This window comes from Haplochromis burtoni, unplaced genomic scaffold (genome assembly GCF_018398535.1).
Source record: "Haplochromis burtoni strain Fernald_Lab_line unplaced genomic scaffold, NCSU_Asbu1 Contig_59, whole genome shotgun sequence".
Lineage (NCBI taxonomy): Eukaryota > Metazoa > Chordata > Actinopteri > Cichliformes > Cichlidae > Haplochromis > Haplochromis burtoni.
The window spans coordinates 26,062-48,824 of NW_024582420.1; the positions used below are offsets into that span (position 1 = coordinate 26,062).

General features: G+C 38.4%; 2 protein-coding genes across 4 annotated transcripts in view; both read right to left on the reverse strand.

Annotated features, from left to right (window-relative positions):
* Positions 1 to 859: 859 nt before the first annotated feature.
* On the reverse strand, positions 860 to 9,091 carry arl6 (ADP-ribosylation factor-like 6). 2 transcript variants are annotated; one of them, XM_042220996.1, is made up of 8 exons: positions 8,897 to 9,091; positions 7,842 to 7,995; positions 7,066 to 7,127; positions 6,842 to 6,910; positions 6,669 to 6,763; positions 6,353 to 6,482; positions 5,150 to 5,205; positions 860 to 1,989 (listed from the first exon to the last, which is right to left on the reverse strand). In XM_042220996.1, the coding sequence occupies exons 2-8, from the start codon at positions 7,959 to 7,961 to the stop codon at positions 1,964 to 1,966; spliced, it is 558 nt and encodes a 185-aa protein (XP_042076930.1). In that variant the 5' UTR covers positions 7,962 to 7,995; positions 8,897 to 9,091; the 3' UTR covers positions 860 to 1,963. The 2 variants fall into 2 exon arrangements, with proteins under 2 accessions (XP_042076930.1, XP_042076931.1); XM_042220997.1 differs by lacking the exon at positions 8,897 to 9,091 and adding an exon at positions 8,682 to 8,835.
* Positions 9,092 to 10,343: 1,252 nt separating this feature from the next.
* Positions 10,344 to 22,763, reverse strand: part of LOC102312860 (ephrin type-A receptor 6) — a 75,550-nt gene continuing 63,130 nt past the window's right edge. For both annotated transcript variants that reach the window (XM_005937164.3, XM_042220998.1), the window contains 9 exons: positions 19,750 to 19,820; positions 16,150 to 16,275; positions 15,386 to 15,571; positions 15,200 to 15,261; positions 14,894 to 15,103; positions 14,646 to 14,795; positions 14,294 to 14,487; positions 13,571 to 13,720; positions 10,344 to 11,898 (listed from right to left, as the gene is read on the reverse strand). In XM_005937164.3, coding sequence (XP_005937226.1) covers positions 11,784 to 11,898; positions 13,571 to 13,720; positions 14,294 to 14,487; positions 14,646 to 14,795; positions 14,894 to 15,103; positions 15,200 to 15,261; positions 15,386 to 15,571; positions 16,150 to 16,275; positions 19,750 to 19,820 — 1,264 coding nt within the window. In that variant the 3' untranslated portion in view covers positions 10,344 to 11,783. The remainder of the gene's footprint in view (positions 11,899 to 13,570; positions 13,721 to 14,293; positions 14,488 to 14,645; positions 14,796 to 14,893; positions 15,104 to 15,199; positions 15,262 to 15,385; positions 15,572 to 16,149; positions 16,276 to 19,749; positions 19,821 to 22,763) is intronic.

The following is a 22,763-nucleotide window of genomic DNA, read 5'->3' on the forward strand; positions in this document are numbered from 1 at the left end:
AAGCAGAGGTTTGACAGTCTGTAAAGTCGCAATAAAGTTGCACAGAAAACGATAACATCAAGTTATTCTGCTACACGTGGTTCTACAAGCTGAGTCAGTGTGTATTTAGTTGTTGACACGCTGCTTTTGCTTCATTTTTGCCAAATTAAAAAATTAGATGGTGTAAAAAGTCATGTTTTATAAGTCATCTGCAGTTGTATTTAAATAATTATATTGTGATTATTTTTAATTTGATGTGCCGATACATGAAACCTTAAAATTGAAGGTAGTGCACTTTTTTTAACCATCACTATAAAGTAGCAATTCAATGTAATGTCCTTACAGCTAATATGAACCAGTACTCAGTGTCTGCGGAGACTAAGTGGGCTGAAAGTTACACATACTCTGTGCAGTGAAAAACATCACTGGTCATAGATTATTAAGCTCCTGATGTCAACAAGCTTGTTTCAGCTTGCTGTCCTTTTCTGTAAGATAAATTGATCAAATGAGGTCTGTTCTACTTGCCTCATATCAAATCTGTCTGTGATGTTTTCTGTTATTTATTTACAACTCACAGGATTAAATTTGCATTCACATTCACAGCTGTTTGATATTGTCAACCACAGAAAGCTTACAATTCCTTTCATTTCTTTCATTGGATAATGCAAAGAATATTTTCTGCAGTACATAACACCTGTATAATTACAATTTATAGAGGAAAAGCAGAACTCCAGACTGTGCAGTGAACAAAACAATATTTGGGATTTGTACCCTGAAAGCACCCAAAACACTGAAAATGATTCATTTTTAATTTAAAGCTCAATTAGGGGATGGATCCTGACAAACACACCCACACACCCCAAAAAATGCAACCACACAGTCAGATCTGTACTTGTTTTTAATGCAAGCTTTCAGCCAGCTAAAGCACAGGACAAAAGGCTTGCGTTCTTGACTTGGTGCAGACTGAGCAGATGCCTTCTGATCCCAAGTACCATCAGTCAATTCTAAGAAGCACAATGTTTGATACATTTTCCTTTCAGCAATGAAATAAGGCAAAAAAAGGAAAACGTTAAAATACTTTCAAACAAACATTACAGGCTAGCATTACAATCGTGTATGAAAATCATTTTACAGCTCGGTAACTGATCTCTAGACCCTACAGTTACTGTTACCCATGAACAAAAATACACACGACTTATTTTACAATTTTGTCACTTCGACTACAACTGGAACAATGGTTATCAAACACAAAGCAGAGCTGCATGTGATGTTAGCTGCAATAAGGTAACAGCTGTTGCTGTTTTCTTTTAATGCGGCAGTGAAATGGCCCTCTATGCAAACTTGAAAAAAGGCGACGCACTGGAATACGTGAAAATATTTGGTATTAACGACACAAACAGCAGAAGATTTGCCTATGCTGAAGATATATATGAGAGCAATAGATTGAAATGTATCCTCAGTGGCCCTGAGAAACACAAAAAGTTGAAAATAAGAGAGCATTTGGCATATGTCAGAGGTGGGAAAAAAAATCTTTCACTTATTTCCCAAAATTGTTTGACTTTTAGAAATTTGTGTGATATATGGAGGCTCTCAAAAAGCGTCCATAAAATTTCAGAGCACAGCATTTATCTCCTGCTGTAATGGCGCAGTGGAAATGAATCGTGAGTCAGTGGGGAAAAGGACACAATAAGGGATGATATAAATGGAAACAGACTTCTTCAGTGAGAGTTTTAAATATTATTTTTCCTTTCAAAACGTCCATGAGGAATTTTAAACATGAGCACTTTGCCATGTCTTCAGTCACAGATTTCTCACTGACCTTTTCCTCACAATTCATTCTTTACATTTTTTTTACTGATACCAAGTTTTTTCGACTGACAAAAATACATTAATGAAAAAAAAGACAAAAACCCATTCTGAACATTGAATTTTGGTACAAATAAAAGACTAGACTGCGACTTCTGGCCGATGCCCCTTCACGCCCTCATGTTCGCATTGTTTTGATTTGATCTGGAAAAAAGTGAGAAGTATGGTTAAGAAGGAATATACAGCACAGGTTTCATTAATGCACTGCTATCACTTATGATGCAGGAAACCAGAATACTGACCAAGTCGTCTGTGGAGAAAATGGCATATGCTGCAGTAACATTGATTCTATGAACGTTCTGACTCCACGTTAAACTGACGACTCGATAATTAAGCGATAACCGTCAGAGCAGAGCATTCCTTTATGAATCTGACATCATTATTAAGGATATAGGAAAGGGTACACATCTAGGCATGGTTCACTGTTACACCCAAATAATCCTTTTCTCCACTAACCAAGGCACACTGACAGTAAACCAGTAAGGTAGAACTAATTTTGAATAAAATCTACTAGACAGCAAAACAATAAGACAACACAGCATTTAGTACTCACTGCATAATTTGATCTATGGCAGGATTTTAGCGAGAGCATTAAATGTTAAAAAAAAGAAAAATAATATGATGATGCAGAACACACTGTGCTTTGCTCAATGACATAAAACACATGACCATTCTGATATGCTGAACAAAAAGATATTTGAAAATTTTCCAAAAAAGGCATGAAAAAATAAGATTATCAACTAGTCGTGTGAATAAGACAGTTTTCGTAGGACTGTATGCAGTCATGTGAAGAACTAAGGCTACGTTCACACTGCAGGTCTTAATGCTCAATTCCGATTTTTTGATCAAATCCTTTTTTTTTGTCTGCTTCTTCACACTACAAATAAAATGTGACAGTAAACGCGCTCTAGTGTGAACCCTCAAAGCGGCCCGCATGCGCTAAAGAAGACGTCACACAAAACGCGCTCTGTTTAGACCCAGACCAAACAGTATTGTTTGACTGTTTTGGACTTTATGTTTCCCAATTTTGCTTTAAATTATAAGGTTATTTTGTTATTTACATATGGCCTAATAATTATCCTTATTGCTGTTTTAGAGAGGAGCGGTGCTTCAAAGGATAGTTGCAGATTTCTGTAAGAATCTGCAGATTATACAGTACAAATAAAATGTTCACGTTTCTCCAACGTTGTCTTCCCAACAGTTTCACTGACATCTACACTGGATGGCCAGGAAGTGTTTGCGCTGTCTTCTCTGGAGCTGATAATTGGCGTCTGTCTTGTGTCAGTGATGTAAAAGACGAATTTAATGCGACATGACCGTTCAAACAGCAGTCGCTTTCTGAAACATCAGATATGTATCGAATTCAGTACTACATACAAAAGTGACCCAGATCGGATTTGAAAATATCGGATTTGTGCCGTTCACACTGTCATACCATGATTGGATATGGGTCGCATAGGGTCAAAAAAGTCAGATTTGATGTGCCTTCGCCTGCAGTGTGAACGTAGCTTAAGTGCACCCTTACTGCTTCCGTTAGAATTAAGAGGATAAGAGGCAGCCTGGTGCTGCTATCAAATACACTTGATTAATTGATGATCAGCAAGTGCGAGCACCACTATAAACACAGAAGTTTTTGGCAGTTGTTGTGCGTTAACAGCAGTGGATCTCCCAGTAAATTCACACAAAGGTCAGAGTTACATCTCAGATGCTACGGGCCTTAGTATACTAAATGTTAAAGTTCAACAGTAAAATTTGAAAAAGACTGAACAAGTATGGATTCCTTAGAAGGGTTCCCAGGAAAAAGCCTATTCTGTCTAAATAGAAAATTGCAAACTTCTGGAACAATGTCCTTTGGACATATCAGTCCAGAATGGAGGTGTTTGGCAATAATGCACAGTGCAATGTTTGCTGAAAACCAAAACACAGCATATTAGCACAAAAACCTCATACCAACTTTCAAGCACGGTGATGATGATTTAAGCTGGTTTTGCAGCTACGATACCTTGGCACCTGGCAGTCACTGAGTTGACCATGAACTCCTCTCTATATCAAAGTTTACAGAGGAAACCATCTGTACAAAAACTAAAGCTTGGCTGAAATTGCATCATGCAGCAAGACAATAATCCCAAGCACAGCAGCAAATCTACAACAGAACGGCTGAAAAAGAAAAGAATCTATTGGGACCTTAAGAGAGCTGTGCATAAAATGCAAGCAAACCTCAATGAACCAAAACAACACTGTAAAGAAGAGTGAACCAAAAGTGGACTGGAATTTCCTCCTTCACGTGAAAGGCCGATAAAGTCATAAAGAAAAGGTTTACTTCAAGTTACTCCTGCTAAGCGTAGTTTTACACGTGGCTGAATTATGGGGTTACCATATTTTTCAGACCATAAGGTGCACCAGATTATAAGATGCATTAAGTGAAACAAAACAGTCTGATAAGTCAAACTTTACTCAACTCATTCTTCTTGCTTCCTCCACTTCCGTACGGCCTGTATTATTAATATACTGCAACAACATGCTCTATTCCCATGTTGTTGCAGTATATTAATAACCGACTTTATATTGTGGATGGATTATCTCAGTTGTTCTCCTGACTGAAGTTCGGTCCGTTTACAGCATTCTGCCATGCGACTGCATTTGTCTCTAACCATCAGGAACATTCTTGTTAACTTTTATCAAGTGGAAAAAGTTAGCATTCATCCTCCAGCTTCACTGTGTTTATGCTAACATAGCTGTGTCGCTAGCGATCACGTAGCACATCATTATATACCAGCTAGCCCAACTTCAGTAACCCTACAAACGTCACTGCTGTTTAGTTTTCTGTCTTCATTTATGTTGGAAGTGATAGCAGAGCTGTACGTTTAATTTTTTTCAGAAATCTCTCAGTCAGAACATGCTATATCATATTTAGGTGGAAACTAGCGAGCTAACTTCCTGCTAACTTCTAACTCCGTTAAATTTAATAAATTCTGTTTTCATGGATGCCTGGATGTTAAACTTAATTGTTACACCTGGTAAAGCAGCAACACTGAGTTCGGAACCAGATTACTCCGCAATGCTCCCGACTTCAGTACTGTACTGTACTGTTGGTTTTTGAGAAAATTAAAGGATTTTAAGTGCGCCTTATAGACAGAAAAATACGCTTGTTAAAAAAAAACAAAAAAAACTAACTGTATAAATCTTGAAAGTCATTTAATATGTAATATGTACTCTAATGGTTAACAGTGAACTACACTGTGAGATGAACTCACTAGTGGATGTCCACTTTCCCCATTTTCATGTATAGTCATTCCTACTATACCTTGTAACCAGTCGACTCCCTCCTGTAAACCGTCTCCTGTCAGAGCATTGGTGGCACTGAAAAACATCAAAATACACACTGATAAAAGCACAAAGCAGAAAACCTTCAAGTGACCGCTTTGCCAAATCCACATCCTTAATACTGAGGGTGCAAAGGCAAATCGAAAGAAATCCATTAACCACTGTGTAACAAATCTCTATTTAGGGTTTTTTTTGTCAGTCTTGTGATTTAACATGGGATACTCTTAGTATGCTTAGCTGTGTGTGGTGTCACTTGCCCAAATAAAGATATAATGACCTTTCCACAAAAATCATGCACAGAACATGGAATTAATTTCTTTCTTCCATGTTTAGATTTAACAATGTGCACCAAGTGACACTGTATAATTCATAATATATGAAGATAAGACACATAATAAGATATATAATATATCTTATCTGCAACCAGGATAAAAAAAAGAAATAAAATCGCAGAAGGCTCCGTATATTTTTTGTTCTGGTGAAGGATAAAAAAATATTCATTTTCATTGTCAAGTGTTAACGAGCTTGTGTCAATCAATAGGGTCATTTAGTCTCAGGTCACTGAAGTAAATGTTCTAGTGTAACAGTGAAGAGATAGAAATATTTTTGCTGGGTTAATATGACATCTTGTGGCAGATGGCAGATTTATCCTGTCTTCCTCCCATCATCCTAACTGGTTACTTCCTGTTAAAGGGGAGTTTTTCCTTCCCACTGTCGCCAAAGTGCTTGCTGATAGGAGGTCATCTGATTGTTGGGTTTTTCTCTGTACGTATTATTGTAGGTTTTACCTTACAATACAAAGCGCCTTGAGGCGAGTGTTGTTGTGATTTAGTGCTGTATAAATAAAACTGAACTGAAAAATAGATGTTCATCAGAACTATTTCCAGTCATACAATGTCAATGTGCCAGTATTAATATCCTGGACTTCCGCCGAGAGGAAGTGATCAGTACAGTTTGGGCATCTTAGTCCAATATGATCGTACACCAGACAATAACAAAAAAACAAACTTGCAGGCTGTGTAATAAAACTTGTTCTGCCCTTGAAATTGACTTTCGTATAATGTGATGCATCAGGAAAACCGCGAATGATGCTGGTATGCTCACATCAGACTGCAGTGTAGCTGTTGTGTCTATAATAACTACACTGCTTCAATGGCAATGACATAAAAGTAAAAGCTCATACCAGATGTGCCAGGGTTTGTCTTTGATGTTCTCCAAACACAGCAGCTGTGAGACCTTAACTGAAGTCAGAGCATCCCTCATATCCATCTTATTAGCAAAGAACAGAATGGGGATCCTCCGGTGTTTAATATCTGCAAGGAGAGAGAGATTAAAGTTTCAGAGTTGCGCTGTTAATTAGAAATGTTATTAGCTTCAAATAAATGAACAATATTTTGAAACTAAATTTAAAAAGTCAATTAAAAAAAAGAAACCTTTAAACCTGATTTAATTTTACACAAAATAAATATGTGAACAAGTGGCTAAAAAAAAATCCTTACCAGGATGATTTAGTAATGTGTCCAGTTCTTCTTTGGCCACTACCATCCTCAGTTTGTCTGCGCTATCAATGACAAATATGATAGCCTGGCCTTCCCTGGGAAGAGATGAGAAATATTAATTAACGTATATCAAAACAAAAATCTTGCAAAGGCTGTTTTGGGATCACACTCACTTGTAGTAATGTTCCCAAAGGTTTCTGTATCTGCCTTGACCTGACATGTCAAACACTGTGAAAGAAAGACTAGAAGAAGAGAAGAAAATCACATGTGTATGAAGTTTATGTAAATAACGAGACAAGCAACAAAATATATTAATCTGTAACAGATGTTCAATAATGTAAAGGATGACAATACTTTATTAATGGGTTTCAATTCAATATTAAACCACAGCAGCTACCTGGATGTCTTGAACTTCTCTATGCTGAAGCCAATTGTTGGGACAATATCTTGTACCTGGGCCTGAAAAAGAAGGGCACCATGTTCTCATTAGCAGCTTCAGGTGGGGAAAACACAGTATTTAGTAGTAGCAACATTCCCTCTACAGTACTGTCTTTTTCTCATTGTATTGGCTACATCTCACCCTATCCTTGACATCCTCCTCTGTCATACCAACCCCCTGAACACTCCCCTTCACTACATCTACAAATCTTCTCTGTGGTGTTTCACTTTTCCTCCTGCCTGGCAACTCCACATTCAACATCCTCTTTCCAGTATATCCACTATCCCTCTTCTGCACAAGTCCAAAGCATGTCAGACTTGCCTTCCTAACTTTGTCTCCGAACCGCTTGACCTGTACTGTCCCTCTGATGTAGTCACCCTAACCCTAACCCATCTTTAGCTGTGCCTCCTGTCTTTTTGTCAGTACCCCCCGTCTCCAAACCATATATCATAGCAAGTCTGACTACCAGTGTGTGAATGTGTGTGTGAATGGGTGGATGACTGGTTGTGTAAAGCGCTTTGGGGTCCTTAGGGACTAGTAAAGCGCTATACAAATACAGGCCATTTACCATTTACCATCTTCTAAACCTTTCGTTTTACTATTGCTGGTATCCTTCTGTCATAAATCACCCCTGACATCCATCTCCACCCCTTACACCCCACCTTCACCTTTCTCATCAGCGTTATCAACATAAAGATGAGTGATGCAACATCTCTTGTATTAGAAAGACTTACATTCGAGGGCTTCAGTCTGTTGATGATGGTGGTTTTTCCACTGTTGTCCAGACCGAGACACAGCACGTTCACCTCCTTCTTTAAGCCCAGCCATCCCGCCAACTTGTCAAACAACCCCATTGGCTACTCAGCAACCATCAGCTGTCTTTATGACCTTCAAGTAACATAACATAAACACAGAAAGATTTAGAATACAGTAATACTTTACAGCAAGTGCTGGAGATTATACAGGGTACTTCACGTGTCCTGGAAAATTCACAACATGAGGACCTGTAACTCTAAAGAAGCTGTGGTCACCCACTGATCACCCACCTGTTGCTAATCACATGCAATGGCTATCAGAAACAAGTCAGTCCTAGGAACTACATTTTTAAATGTTATACTTTAACCTGGTGACCCCGAATGTAATCACACGGTAACTGGGCTGTGCGACATAATGTTATCTGTTGTTGTTCGATAATATTAAGCCACTTCCACAAAAATAATGAGTAATCTAGACTTTATGGGAATGGGAACGTGTCCTGTGTGGGAAACGTTTCATATTTCATTGCTAGCATAGTTACAGTACTCATCGTTAGCTCTGAGATCACCAAAGGGACAGCGAAAACTGAACAAGTTCACATTTCTGCTGCATAATTAGCATTCACACTCAAGTTGCTGCAATAACAGCAGGACGGCATAACGCCAAGAAATAGCGTTTGTGTTTATGCCTCGCCAAACCCAACAACATTTAACCTTGTTATCGTTAGCCTCAGCTAACGTGCTTAGTGGGCTCTAGAATATAATTATCAGTCGCTACTGCTACTTCGTTAATCTCTTGTTGTTACTGAAGCTAGTTACCCTTAGCCAACCTCTTTCCACAAGCTTTACATCAGCGAGCCCTCGTAACGCGGTAGGCTTTTAAAGCCTAGTGAGGTACTCGATATTTAAATGAACAGTCTCAGCCATCAAGGCAATATAGTTCATCGTTGCGTTACCACGACAGCTAGTGATGCTTTAGCTATGGTTAGCTTGTATTATCCTGTGCTAAAGTGTATATTGAAGATGTACTTTACCTGTAATTTTCGCTTGAGTGCCTACGTTCGAGTCGCCCTTCCCTTCCCTTTACTTCACTTCACTTAATATTAAATCGTTTTTGCATTCATTTCTCTGCTTGCCTCTTAAGCTCCATGACCTGCTGAAAAAACCCACTGAGTTATTTACACTGTGTTGCTGGGAGACCACCGAATTGACTCTAGTCTGACCCCTACAGGGCAGAACAAAACTTACTTCCAATCTGATACCTTTAGCAGCCAGGTTTTAGGCACGCAAGGTGTGTCAAACATAAGGCCTAGAAGGCAGATTCACCCCGGCAAAGACTGAAATCAGGCCCACTGGAAGGCTTTGGAAAATGTGAAGATTTTTGAACTGTATTTTACTGTATATATGTTTTACAGCTTTCTCTATTGATATGGACCTCCCCCACTGCCATTCACACTACACTAAAGTAGTGAAGTAATCGATAAAATTCCAAAAAGACAAAAAAATAAATAAATATCAAATGATTAAAAATACCTTGATTTTTTAAATATATTATACATTATGGCTATTGTAAATACAGAACGGTCTGGGGAATGAGCTTTTTCTGTATTTTTACACATTTATCATGTAAAGAAAACTAATACTGCTGGAAATGTACTTCTTTTTCTTCTGTTTAAATATTTCAGGGTTTAAATGTTTAGTTGACTGTCTTTACATGGACAGAAAGGGGAGTTTCATTGGGCCAGCCCACTTAAAGATCAAAGTGGGCTGTATGTGACCCCGATTAAAAAGATGTTTGACACCCCTGCTCATGTTCATACTGATCTTTACTGACAGTATCCACTTTCCAAAACAAGTTATTCTATTATCTAGAATAAGGGAACGCAAGGAAACACACCAAAAACACAATCAAAGTAAATACAACCATGAAACAATTAATCTGAAATTATCATAAACAAGAAACATTTTTAAAAGTGAAGCAATAGTCTGTTGTTTGTCTTAATTAATCTACTGATGTCTTATAGGCAAGACATTACTAACATGCTGAGAACCAAACTACTTTTATGGTAACCTTCACTGTCCAAAATATTGTGTAACTACATATTTTCACTGTTAAGTGCAAATCCCTATAGACAGTTCTGATATAAAATAATGACTGTAAGCCATAAAAAAACAACATTTCTCACAGAATCTAAAAATGTGTACATACTGAACACCTACTTTGGCCAGACATGGCTTTCACCTAGCACCTTCGATAAACACCCATGTGACAAACTCACCTGACAGTGACACAGAAAATGTGTCAGTCTTCTGAGTGACAATTAAGATAACTTGTTTTTGAGTGAGAGATGGCATCTATTGAGATCTCTCTCTGTGTGTGCTGTGTGTGTGTGTGTGTGTGTGTGTGTTTGTGTGTGTGTGTGTGTGTGTGTGTGTGGCCTGAATTGTGCTCCCTTGCCACTTCATTAGGTATACTACCTGTTCACCTGCTTGTTAAGGCAAATATCTTCTCAGCTAATCACAGAGCAGGAACTCAGTACAGGTGAATAAGACCTGCTGAGGTTCACACTGAGCATCAGGAAAAAAGATGATTTAAGTGAAGCATGATTTGGCATGGTTTTTGGTGCCAGACATGCTGGCCTGTGTATTTCAGAAACTGTTGATTTTCCTGCCCAGTCATCTCTAGAGTTTACAAAGAACCGTCAATAATACGGAAAACACCCAGTGATCCAGCCAGTTCTTCGGGCTGAAATGCCTTCTTGATGCCAGAAGAGAATGGGCACACTGTTTTGACCAGCTGGGAAGGCAATAGTAACTCAGATAACCAATCATTGCAACCAAGGTATGTAGATGAGCATTTCTGAACACACAAAACATCAAAACTTTGAAACAGATGGGCTACAGCAGCACAAGACCATACCTTTTGTTACTCCTGTCAGCTGAGAGCAGAAAACGGAGGCTACAGTTCACCAAAAGCAGAAAGTTTTTATAGATGTTACCTGGATTGATTAGTCTTGATTTCTGTTGCAACATGATAGAGTCCAAATTGATGTAAATAGCATCCTGTTTTGCATCAGCTATTCAGAAAACTTCTATTCCATATATCAAAATGTTTCCAACACCTTGTTGACTTAAGGTGTAATCCTGTACTGGCAAAGTGTACCTAATGAAATGTGTGGCGTATGTAGCGATTGAGGCCAGGGGTGGTTAAAGTCTGAGAGAAAACTAAGTATTAAAATAGGGTTGTTTATTCAGGAACCAACATACTGGATAAAACATACAATTTTCACAAGACTTTTTGTACAAGACATACTGCATCATCATGAAGAGAGAACATACATTTCTATAAAATCTTTTGACATTCAGCGGTCTTCAGTTCAAAAAACATGATTGTATTTTACCATCCGGTCAATCTTTATTCTTTTAAGTGAAGTGTTTCATAAACCAGCTGGAAAGGTAGTTATTAAAGTCACACACTGTACCACACATCACCAAATGATTTCTCCTGTCCTCATCTTCTCTGGTCATGAGGTAAGAAACTTTAGACCATTCAAAGTCAATACAAACCATTGGATTGTCACTTGGAAAGAGAAGAGGTATTGGTGAACACTTGAATAGACACTAGAGAAAATAAGTCCTAAATTCAAGTGAATGCTAGTATTTGCTGAGATAATAAAGAGACCGCATTTGGCCAACGCCAGAGGTTGGTTGTTGTGGAGGCTGTATTGATAATGATCCAGATGATGATGTGTGTGCTAACTAGACCACATGTGGTCTAGCAGCAGACCGCTCTCATACGAGCAGCATGTGGTACCTGCTACACCTAAGAGTCTGGTGTTTTGTGCAATTAGTTGAATGACGATGCCAAGGAACTTGTTTCCAGCTCAGTTTGTACACACAGTCTGACTCTGTGCAATGGGCTCACACTTGAAAGCCACTCTGCTGAATGTGGTGAAGCTGCAGGCGAAGGGACTGTATGCTGCTTATGATTCTCCTCTGATGGCCAATCAAACAGACTCCAATACGTCTGATGTCACTGAAGAAAGAGGAGAGAAGAGATAAGAACAGCAAACCTACTTTCTACAACAAGGAAAACACAAAACTGTAACAAGCAAAAAGTTGACGGTGTTAACAATGACCACATTTAACGTGAAAGCACAATAGTGGCAGTGTTGTAGTTTATGTTACACAGTCAGCATATGTGAATTAAACTTGGCATACAGTACTGTGTAAAAGTCTTGAGACAACATTTCTTAATAATTTACATCAAAGGAGGCAAACGTCATTGTAATTTTTAAAGTGGTCTTGAGCAATAGTTCTCCAAAGCTCGTCTTTGGACTGGCCGCTTTATCACTCATTTTCAGTGAAGTCCTTTATTTTTTAAGGTGGTTTACACTGAGAAATTGTACAAACATAAAAAAACACCTGAATTAGTGTTGTGTTACTACCTGTATGTTGCAAAAACAAATAATTTGTTACAGTTTCTTTAGTTCAGTCTAAAAATTGTCAATGACAACACAGTTTGTCAAACATGAGCTTATTTTGTACCAAAAAGATAATTCCCAAAGTGCTATTAGCTGAAAACCTGGCATATCTTTGCATAATATGCAGTGTGTTCTTAACAAATTAGAGGAAATTGGATAAGTGGAGTACAAAAGAAGAAGTAAAGGGCTTAAAAAAAACCTCTACACAGTAGATGAACACTATCTGAAAGTAAATTTCTTAAGAATCAGCAAAAAGAAATTCAGCAAAGACAAGCAAAGAAGTGGTCTCAATTGAGGATGCCTGTCAAGAAGCATTCTTAACAAAGGGAAAGGAGGAGAAAAGCCTGAGGTATCAGTGTCAGTAGGTCTGATTGAGTGATGAATCCACATTTGAAGTTTTTGGTCAAACCAGCATCAGTATCTATGAAGGAGGTCAGAGAGACACAACAGTAAGTGTGTACAACCCTGTGTAAAACACGGTGGAACCTGTGTCATGGTTTCTGGGTGCATTTCAGTCAGTGGTGTTGGGGATGTTTTCAAATGAAATCATGAAAACAGAAAATGCCATCCAGAAAATATCCGATTGACAACAGTTTCATTTTCCGCATGGCAATGATTCCAATCACACTGCCAATGAAGTAAAAGCATTCCTGGAAAGAAAAACACATAATGGATGGATTGGCCTCCCCAGAGACCAGACTTTAACATTATTGAAGCAGTGTGGGATCGTCTTTATAGAGAACAGAACAAAAGGCAGCCAAAATCTAAAGACGAGCTTTGAAAGTCCTTAAAAAACCTGGAAAACTGTTCCTGAAGACTACTTAAAGAACTTACAAGTAAGCTTACCTAAGAGAGTTCAGGTTGTGTTGAAGAATAGGTAAGGTAGTCATACCAATATGACTTCCAAGGTTTTTTTTAAAACTTTACATACTACATATTCCAATAATTCCCTATACCGATTTCCTGTTTTCCTAGCAAATTTAAGACTTTTAGCACAGTATTGCAGTTCAAGTTTCTTGACCGTGCTGTGGTTAAACCAGCAGGCACACACAGCATAAAAAATAGGATATTTAAAAAACAGCTGCACAGCACTGGACAAAACTCAATAGTTGAATCGTGTTTTTTACAGTGTCAATATTTCCTGCTTGCTTTATGCAACTTAGTTTCCTTTTAGTGTACGTTTTGATAGTGTAACTGCTCTCTGTATAATTTGGCTCTGCTCACTCTATGCTCATGATTGAAATAGAATCCAGCGTCGTGTATCCTGCTGCAAGAAAGTTGTTCTTATACTGGCTCATTTTGATGGAGTCGAGCCAGTCGCCGATAGAGATGAAAAGAGGGTAATCTGGCATGTCGTCTGGGGAGTCAGCGAAACTGATATGGCAAAGAGAAAAACACAGGAAATATTCTTTGAATAAACAGTTTAGATGCATAAGAATTACCAGTCAATCAAAATTATACCTTTACCTACCTATTCTTTTCTGATAGTTTCCTTCAGGTTCAACATTTTTATTGGTTTATGATGTGATGCACTGGGACGCTACAGTAATATGCAATACATGTCAAACCTCATAATTTTAGTAGTGTAATTAGGTAGCTATAATTCTTAGACATTCCTTTCTGTGTCATTAAATGCACCCATTCTGCATCCTGAATGTTTATGCTGAAATGCTTTTAACCGTGGTTATATGTGTCCTCATACTTTTGTGTATGTTTTTTAAATGCATGCATAGTCATATATGCCATCATGATTGCATGTACTTTTCTCGATGTTTTTTATGTAAAGCAACATGCTATAGTCGTAACTGTACTCAAGACCAGGAAAAATGAATTTGCGTTATTTTCAGTGCAGAACAGCTCCATATTTTCCAGATTCTACACTATCTTAGTGTCTGTATATACTGTATATAAACAATGGAAACAGTCTCTGCGTTATCCGATACTTACCTCTGAACATCATTGGCTAGATTCAGCAGCCCACTGGGATTAATTATGAGTTTGTCGAGGAACGACAGCACATCACTGAAGTGTGGGCGCTGGCTGTATTCCTTTTGCCAGCAGTGTAGCATGAGCTGATGCAGCGTCACAGGACAGCCCATTGGTGCTGGTAGACGATAGCCTTCTTCAATAGATAAAATGACCTGAGATGAATGTCAGTAAACATACTGTTGAATCTCAAATAAAACAACGATTCATTCATTTGTTTAAAGAGTTACACTCCTCATACAAGAGACAGAATTGCAAGAAATTGAATGAAGTGTTGACTATACTGAGGAGTTTAGAGCGAAAAGCAACTTACGTCTTGATTGGACATCTCCCAGTAGGGCCTCTCTCCATATGACATCACTTCCCACATGACAATGCCATAGCTCCATACATCACTAGCTGAGGAAAACTTTCCATAAGCAATTGCCTCTGGTGCTGTCCAGCGTATTGGTATCTTTCCTCCCTAACGCAAAATAGAAACACAGGATCCTCTTGTTAGGGCAATATTCAGACTTCAGTATCATTATTGATGCTGTAAAATCTTCCAGGAGCTGCACTCACTGTAGCTGTGTAGGCTGCTTCGGTGTCATCTTCAAGAACTCTGGACATGCCAAAATCGGAGACCTTACACACCAAGCTTTCATCAACCAAGATGTTGCGAGCAGCTAGGTCTCGGTGAACATAACCCATTTCTGAAAGATAGGTCATACCAACTGCGATGCCCCGCAGCATGCCAACCAGCTGGAGCACTGTGAACTGACCATCACGTGCCTGAGGTGGTATTAAGACAGAGAGGGTACAAACAGCGTGTGAAGAAGACAATCTTCAGGAATGCACCATACCAGTGTGAACATGCATTCCCCTTACCCGGAGGAAAGAGTCCAGTGCTCCATTTTCCATGTACTCCACCACAATCATTATTGGTCTGCCTGAGGAAAAGGAGAAGGACTTGATTTGACAGCTCAAAGAAAAGAGACCCAACTGCAAAAATGCAAACCCCCCCCCCCCCAAAAAAAAACAAGAAATGGAAGTCAGGTTGTGTAAAGAGCTTACTCTTAGTGACCACTCCCTCCAGCCTGATGATGTTGGGGTTGTTAAACTGCCCCATGATCGAGGCCTCACGCAAAAAGTCTCGTCTCTGTTGGTCCATATAACCACCCTTAAGGGTCTTTATTGCCACAGAGATGTCCATCCTGCCTGGTACACGCAAACGGCCACTGCAGACTTCTCCAAATTCACCTACAAAACACAGTAGATTTCCTTTCACTTACATAATAAAACATATTCAAAGTAAAAACTAGAAAACAGATTAAATGCTGGGTATTGTTCCTGAATCCTTACTCTAAAGTGAAAACGACAGACGAAATAAAAATGAACATGACTCAGATAGACATGCAGCCTAATCACTGGAGGAGATATATGAAATTCATCACCACTAGGCCTACTGCACAGTTAGTTGTCTGACATATTTAAAACCATGCAACTGCACATGGGTTCCACCAGATGGAGCTCATATTACAGAAACCCCTGAGAAGGGGGCACCTTCATAATTACTCAGGGGTTTATAAGCCGACACAATCTGTTCAAATTAATGAACCATCAAACTCCATTATTCAAAGCCTGCAGTGTTAGCATCTCTAAGGTCCAATACTAATATGCTTCAGCATTTCTTTTTATATAGCAGACAAACATTACTGGCAAGTTTTGCAAATGCCCATGTATCACTTTCTTGGAAAAAACACCCAGGTTGAAGTCCGATTTCATCCGTTTCATCCAATGAATTATCACGACTTACTGATTTGTATTAGTTGTTTTACCTGCGCCTATCACCCTCTCGATGCATATGTAAGAGGGGTTTATCTCTTTGGCAAATTCCTCCACAGCCTGAGTGGGGTCTTCATATGTATCTGGATCCACATAGGTCTTTATTCCAGAAAATGGGACTAGAAGAGAAACAGACAATATAATGTATTATTTTATGTATATTGTGGAGTAGCACATAAAAGTTAGAAATGAGGTTGAACTGCTTTGATACATGAGTACAAGTAGATAAAGTTCTTACACATTTCTCCACAACAAGGACACACAACCAGACAGAGAGAACAGTGTTAAACACATGTGCTCAGAAGAGATTGTGAAAGGGTTTTTAAACACAAACTGAACTAAAGATGAATTCTGCCCAGGGAAAAAAATGATAATTTTTATTGATTGAGTGAATGATTGATTTTTACACATAAGGTATGGAAATTCTCATATCTAACATTATCTAATCAGGTCCAGGAGGGTATAAAAGATCTCTTAACTTTGTCTCAGAGTGAGACGTTGAATGATAGGTTATTTGATTATGAAATTCTCGTCCTGCATGACTTGCATGAGAAAACTTTCTTCCCAAACAGATATTAGTTTTATCAACCACAGTGCATATTTTCTTAATCTATTCAAAACCTGAAGCATTTGCAAGCATAAAGTCATTATCCGGCTTCTCTAAGCCTGCAGGATATTCTGTTATACTGAAGCCAGACTGTGCAAGAGAAGGTGATTCTTTATTCAACTGTGTTAGTCCATAATTGGTCGACTATTTGCTTCTCTTATATTGTGAGGTTTTTCTGTTATTTTGTCAAGGGATGGAAAAGGGGGCAGAAAAAGAGAAAGAAAGAGCTGGAAAAAAAAAATCCCCAGAGCAGTATAAAAAGACATTGCAGACAGTTAGAATTCTGCATCTTCCTCTCTGGCTGAGGCTGGGGATGCTGCTGCAGTGGTGTGCATTATGACTGGCACGAATGATAACTGGAAGTTGTCCGTGGTACACCTCAAGCAGATGAGCTTGGGACTAAATGTACTTTATAGCTGCGTCAGCTTGTGTTGTGGAAGCTTGAAGGCTTCGTCTACCCACCTCTGTCTCCAGAGTGTCTAAGCTCAGCTCTATAATAGAACAACCCTTTTCTACCAGTTTGTTGAGCCCGGTGGCATCCCCCCACCTGGGTGATGGCTCCCAAGCACACACGAGCAAAGAACAAATAGCACAGAAAAAACTGGTGCAACTCATATAGATTTCATTCTACTGGATAGAAAGAAATGACTCATAAAAGTACATATGTATCAGCAAGGCCATTGTTACTGTTTGGCATAAAGTAAAATTAGACTCATTCTTAAATAAGCTGCTGAAAAAAATCTCTGTCCAACTTCCAGCACCATCAAGGAAAAGACTCAGAGAGCAGTATTAGCACAGCAGATGACTGAAATAATTATCAAATGTGGACACAAGCACCAAAATATGAGTGTTTGTTCCTCTGCAAAAATCCCATTAGCCACTTAAATTTTCAAAATGTTCCAATTTGGTCATCCTTTGCATTTTATGAAACAACATTTTTCACTACAGAATGTCATATAACTGATCAATTTTGGAAGTTTTACACTTAATTTTGAATTATTTTAACAAGTCAGATGTGTTACTTGAAAACTTCCTCAGAGCTGGTTTGTTTGAAGTAAAACAAGATAACTGCAGATACACATAATATGTTACATGCTGCTCCAGTGGTCCAGTAACAGTGCTGTCCAGCTTGACGGATTACCCTTTTACTCATACATACAACTAGATTCATCTGGTGCCAATGAGTGAATTTTATGAATTCAGTGCATGAAGGCTTCTTTACCCTTGGCTCAGCTCTCTCACACTGGCGCACTCTGTCATCAACGTTTTTAACAGCTTATTTTTTCACCGGCTAACACAGAGAGATAATCATGTACCGCCACACCAGCAGACACTTTAGAATCACCCGATAACCTGACAAGCATGTCCTTGGACTGGTTCAGGCCTGGAACCCTCATGCTGTGAGGTGACTGGCGGCACCACAGCGGTGTTGTACTGAGTAAGTCCTGTAACTAATCTGACTGTTGTAAGTTCATTAGTGTTTTATCCTTTCCCAGTTTAGTCTATGGTAAACTGACTGCAATTATTAGAGTGCTTTATTACTCTCACCTAACACTCAAAGTACGGCATGAGCTCCATCCATAAATGCATTTTCAACATTAACATGCAAACCTAGATGGATGCTTCAGAGGATTCAGAACAAACACGCAGTATTAACCACAGTAAGTAAGTGATCATAAAAGAGTATATGTACCAATTTTAGTTCTCATATCACCTGTAAACAATTTCCCTGTAATTTCATTTACCTGCTGCACTATAGAGAAGAACCAGATTAGTTACCTGCACACAAACAGTAGCAGTGCACACTTAGAGATGGGCCTTGTGTCCAAAGGACAAGAAAATGGTATGTCAGCATGTTACAATATTTTCCTCACAGTCTTTAATGCTCTTCTCGATCAATAAAAAAAAGCCCCAATCAAACACACACAGGTAAAATTGTTAGATTTGTGTCGAGAGCCAAACTTGTTTCCCTGCAGGCCTCAAATCGGATCCTACAAGAGCTCTCACTGAATTGCCTAAGTAAAACACAGGGCACAATAATACGTCCTCCCTATGGGGCAATCTATAACCCTGTTTTTATCTGTAATTGTAGCACCACTGTAATTATTAACTGGAACAGCAAGTTTTGTCAAAAAACCAATAGTGGGTTTCTGGCAAACTGTGAGTGATTTAGCACAGAAAATAGGCCCAATCTGTGTGACAAAAGCCCAAACATAGTGAGAGGGGACTTGAAATGGATTTTTAAGAGTCAAAATCTCACCAATAGCATGCTCAATGGTGAGCGAGACAGAGGGATTTCTTTTTGTATTTTGTAAGACGATGCAATGTGTGTGTTTACTCAAAGTATTAAAACAACAAAAACAAGGAACATTGGCGCTGCAGGTTAATCTTCTGCTTTCTGGATTACTGACTGACATTAGAGTTTTAAAAATATATTTTAAAGTCCACATATGTGTATACCTGGATTTGTAGTTATTGGTTACCTGAATATAAATTTAAAAATAACATTGCTTTTTAAGATTACTTGCAGTTTTCATTTTTTTGCCTTAATCAGTTCTTTTAAAAGGCTATTTGGCTTTGATCTTTTTTCATTGCACACTAACATTCGCCTAATGTAGGTTTGAACAAGCTCCAAATCCAAATCAATCCACCCTATCTACCAGCACGTGGATGGACTGTAATGAACCAGTGTCTTTAAATGCATCCTTTTGGTCTTATTTTGTTTTTGAGCCATAACAGGAATTACAAAGAATTGAACTGTAATAACTGAGTTTCATTCAACAGAAAATAAGAGAGTCCATAAATTCTGCTCATGACAATATAAAAAATGCATAATGCATAAGAATTGTTGCTCTAAGGCAAACAGTGACCACGCTTTGTATAACTTCTTGCAAAACTAAAGTCCTGGGAATTACAACAAATGTTGTCGCACTCATCTTACCTGTGTGAAATCCCACATTAAATACAGACACACACAGACACCCACCATGTCCACTGTGAAAGCGTGTCCTCCTCTTCTCCTCAGATTTCATCCGAGCTTTGATGTATCCCTGACACCTGCACATGTAAGACACATTAACACAACAGTTAAAGATCTGAATGAAAATGCTAAATGAAGGTAAATTAGTTTTCATTATCAACATGAAGCATGACTATTTTTTCTTTTTTGCCATTTGGCTTCTCTCTGTGATCCCACATAATCTGCCTTTTGGTTTACAAAAAAATTCTATTTGAAAACCAACATTATGCCATTATGTTCTTTTCTATCACTCGTTTTAAGAGCAATTTTTGCTCTTTCCTTGATTTAGATCTTTTTTTCTTCTTTTTTTCTTCCATTTTAGTATTCAGATCCCCACATGTTCAAACTTTCAAGGCTCCACAGATTCGGACTCAATTGACAATCAAGCACTTGTATTCAGCAAAAAGAACAATTTAGATCCTCTTTGCAAAAACTACCCAAGAAGAAGACTGCTCTTTAAAAATGTCATCACAGGATTTCATTTTTCTGAAATGTTGCACTTTATTTACACACTTTACAAGTCACTTACACAAGATAATACTTTATTGATATTTGGGTGCAGGTAAACCTAGTTCAAAGACAATGAGATAATGAATTCACACACTGCGACTCTTCTGGATTGGTATTGTTCACACCTCACACATAAAAAAGCTGCAACTATATATGAAAATCATCTCTGCAGAACAGTATAACAGGTTTAAAGCAGACACCTGGTTACCTCTGCAAAATTTTTATTGCCAGTTACAGTTCTACAAATTGTCCAGAAAAATGGGGAATAGGTGGACGAGTTTACTGACAAATATATAGGAATACAGTCTATAATAAGAAATCTTAGATTTTATGATTCTAAAAAGCTTGAAAATGAATATTTGGTATGACCATCTTTATTCTTCAACACAGCCTGAACTTTCTTGTAATTTCTTTAAGTAGTCTTCAGGAGTAGCTCTTTGGGCATCTGGAAGGACATTGAAAGCTCTACTTTGGATGCTGGCTGTCTTTTGTTCTGTTCAAAATGTTCAGTACTGTTGAGGTCTGGACTCTGGAAAGGTAAATCCATGATTGATAATGTTTCATTCTGTGTGTGTTTTTTTTAAAATCCGGGTATGCTTTTACTGGATTTCTGCTGAGGCTTCAGTTAACAGTAGATGAATCAACCGAAGGGCCAGATGCATCTCTATGGTCACGTGTCAGGTCTGTGCCGGATTTTATTTTTCATATTTCTTAAGGACTTTCAGATATTATTGACCTGCTGTAGTTTTCTATTAAAGGGTTTTGAGGAAGTGCCAGGAAATGCCAAGTTTTCAACTAACAGTCTTTGCAAAAATACATTGTTATGCCTTTCAAACTGTGTTAACGTTGACATTCTTCAAAGATTCAATAAAATAAAAAGATACTGGCAGCTGCCACTGCTAACCTCTTGGCCTTCTAGTCAATGCACATGTTGTCTAAGTATAAAAATCCTAGTTTATCTTCCTCTTGAGTTATTGCATTCAGAAAATTTTCAGAAAAGTTGACCTCTGACCTTGGTCTTGAGGTCACTGAAATTCAAACTTGTCTGAGACTTTTAGTAGATGGACCCATGGTATAAATTTAAAAAACCTGTTTCCTTCTTCTCACCCACCAGCCTGCCCAGTCGGGTGATGACAATGATGCATCAGTGTTTTACAGCTGAAGGGTAAAAATGAGAACAAATAATGAGTTTTTGTGACAGAATAACAAAAGTAGTTAAGAAAAAATCTAAGATTGGTTCTTTGCTAAGTTTTCTGTTATATGTAGACAACCATGGTTCATCTCTTGAGTCAGGTGACTTTTTCCTTGAATGACTCATAGGTCAGTGTTAAGTGGCCTATCCCTCAAGCTCCTAATACATACACCTATAGCAGGGCTGGGGAACTCCAGGTCTCAAGGGCCGGATGCAAGTAACATCCTGGGTCAACACACCTGATCAGTTCATTACCAGCCCTCTGTCGAACTTCAAGACATGTTGAGGAGGTAATGTAGGCATTTGAATCAGCTTTGTTGGATCACGGACACATCTAAAACCTGCAGGACAACGGCCCTCGAGGCCTGGAGTTCCCCACCCCTGACCTATAGCATCAATTTGAAAATATTACATCATCTTGTTCTTGAGTTATTGCATTCACAAGATCTGCAGAGAACTTGACCTATGACCCTCTGACCATTAAACCTACTATTATTAGATGCACCTATAGTGTCAATTTGAAACAACAATAATTTCCAAACATTACTCTGGAAATGCTCAGGTACAAGGAATGAATTGAAAATGAGTAAAAAAGCAGCGAGTGTCCAAAGAGATAAGAGACTTTCAGTATGTCTGGAGAACTATTGCTCACCAGCACTTTAAAAAATTACAAGCCAGTCTGGATTCTTGGCAAAAAAGAAACACTGTATTTACTGTATATACCTTAACTACATTTCAGGTGCAAACAAAGATAAAAGTAAACAAAGTAACAATGTTGGTGACTCATTTCCCACACAGAGTCATTTTAACATAGATAGTGATGTCATCCTTTTTTCAGCTTTTTTGTAGACTGGAGTTTAGATATGTTCAGCTTAATGTAATGTTTGCAAATTGTGTAATCAAAGATTATCATTCGGTTTGTATCAAAATTAAGTCAGAATCCAGACAGAGTATCCACACTTTCTGGCCATTTTTCATTGTTTATTAATAAGTGCCACTAATGGTAAAAACGCTGTGAACCAGAGGCAGACTGAAGACAACTTTGTGAGCCAACCTGGGGAGGTTAATGGAATGAAGAAAACTGCTGGTACATGCATTACATGCTGAGTAATTAGGCAGAAAATTGGTTCAGCCATTTGTAAAATAAGGGTGTCTGCTTGGTGGCAAAAAAGGAGTCCATTAACAGACTTCTGGTTGTGGCCTCACTCTGGAGATTATGAGAGAAAAAGGTGTGTGTGTGTGTGTGTGTGTGTGTGTGTGTGTGTGTGTGTGTGTGTGT

What these genes read in the sequence shown, in the direction of transcription:
- arl6 (XM_042220996.1), bottom strand. Translation starts at nt 7,961, where the DNA reads ATGGGGTTGTTTGACAAGTTGGCGGGATGGCTGGGCTTAAAGAAGGAG. An exon ending in GAGAAGTTCAAGACATCCAG is followed by an intron (nt 6,911 to 7,065) that starts GTAGCTGCTGTG and finishes CTCTTCTTCTAG; the next exon opens with TCTTTCTTTCACAGTGTTTG. An exon ending in CTTTGGGAACATTACTACAA is followed by an intron (nt 6,764 to 6,841) that starts GTGAGTGTGATC and finishes ATCTCTTCCCAG; the next exon opens with GGAAGGCCAGGCTATCATAT.